Source organism: Debaryomyces fabryi (assembly GCF_001447935.2).
Source record: "Debaryomyces fabryi strain CBS 789 chromosome Unknown contig00479, whole genome shotgun sequence".
In the NCBI taxonomy this organism is placed as follows: Eukaryota; Fungi; Ascomycota; class Pichiomycetes; order Serinales; family Debaryomycetaceae; genus Debaryomyces; species Debaryomyces fabryi.
The window spans coordinates 1-637 of record NW_015385900.1 but is presented as its reverse complement, the minus strand read 5'-3'; the positions used below and the strand labels follow the sequence as shown (position 1 = coordinate 637).

Genomic DNA, 637 nt, shown 5'->3' with positions numbered 1-637 from the left:
TCTAATGACATTTTCCACTGGAGAGACTTGACCTATCAAGTTAAGATTAAAAAAGAAGATCGTGTTATTTTGAATCATGTTGATGGGTGGGTCAAACCAGGTCAATTGACGGCTTTAATGGGATCATCAGGTGCTGGTAAGACTACGTTGTTGAATTGTTTGTCAGAAAGAGTGACTACAGGTGTTATTTCTGATGGTGTTAGGATGGTTAACGGACATTCGTTAGACTCATCATTCCAAAGATCTATTGGTTACGTCCAGCAACAAGATTTACATTTGCCTACCTCCACTGTTAGAGAAGCATTAAGATTTTCGGCACAATTGAGACAGCCAAGCTCAGTTAGCACCAAAGAGAAGAACGATTACGTAGAGTACATCATTGATTTATTGGATATGTTTCCATATGCTGATGCCTTAGTTGGTGTTGCAGGTGAAGGTCTTAATGTTGAGCAGCGTAAGAGATTGACCATTGGTGTTGAGTTAGTTGCCAAACCAAAGTTATTATTATTTTTGGATGAGCCTACTTCAGGTTTAGATTCTCAAACAGCTTGGTCCATTTGTAAATTAATGAGAAAGTTAGCAGACCATGGACAAGCGATTTTATGTACTATTCACCAGCCTTCAGCGCTTTTATTAC

The 637-nt window shown here is 38.8% G+C and overlaps 1 protein-coding gene across 1 annotated transcript; it reads left to right on the top strand.

Moving 5' to 3' along the window:
• Positions 1 to 117: 117 nt before the first annotated feature.
• Positions 118 to 559, top strand: AC631_06013 (uncharacterized protein; the record flags this gene model as incomplete). Its single annotated transcript, XM_015614842.1, has 1 exon — positions 118 to 559. A coding segment is annotated over one exon (442 nt), but the record flags the coding sequence as incomplete, so codon positions are not given.
• Between the last annotated feature and the right edge of the window lie 78 nt (positions 560 to 637).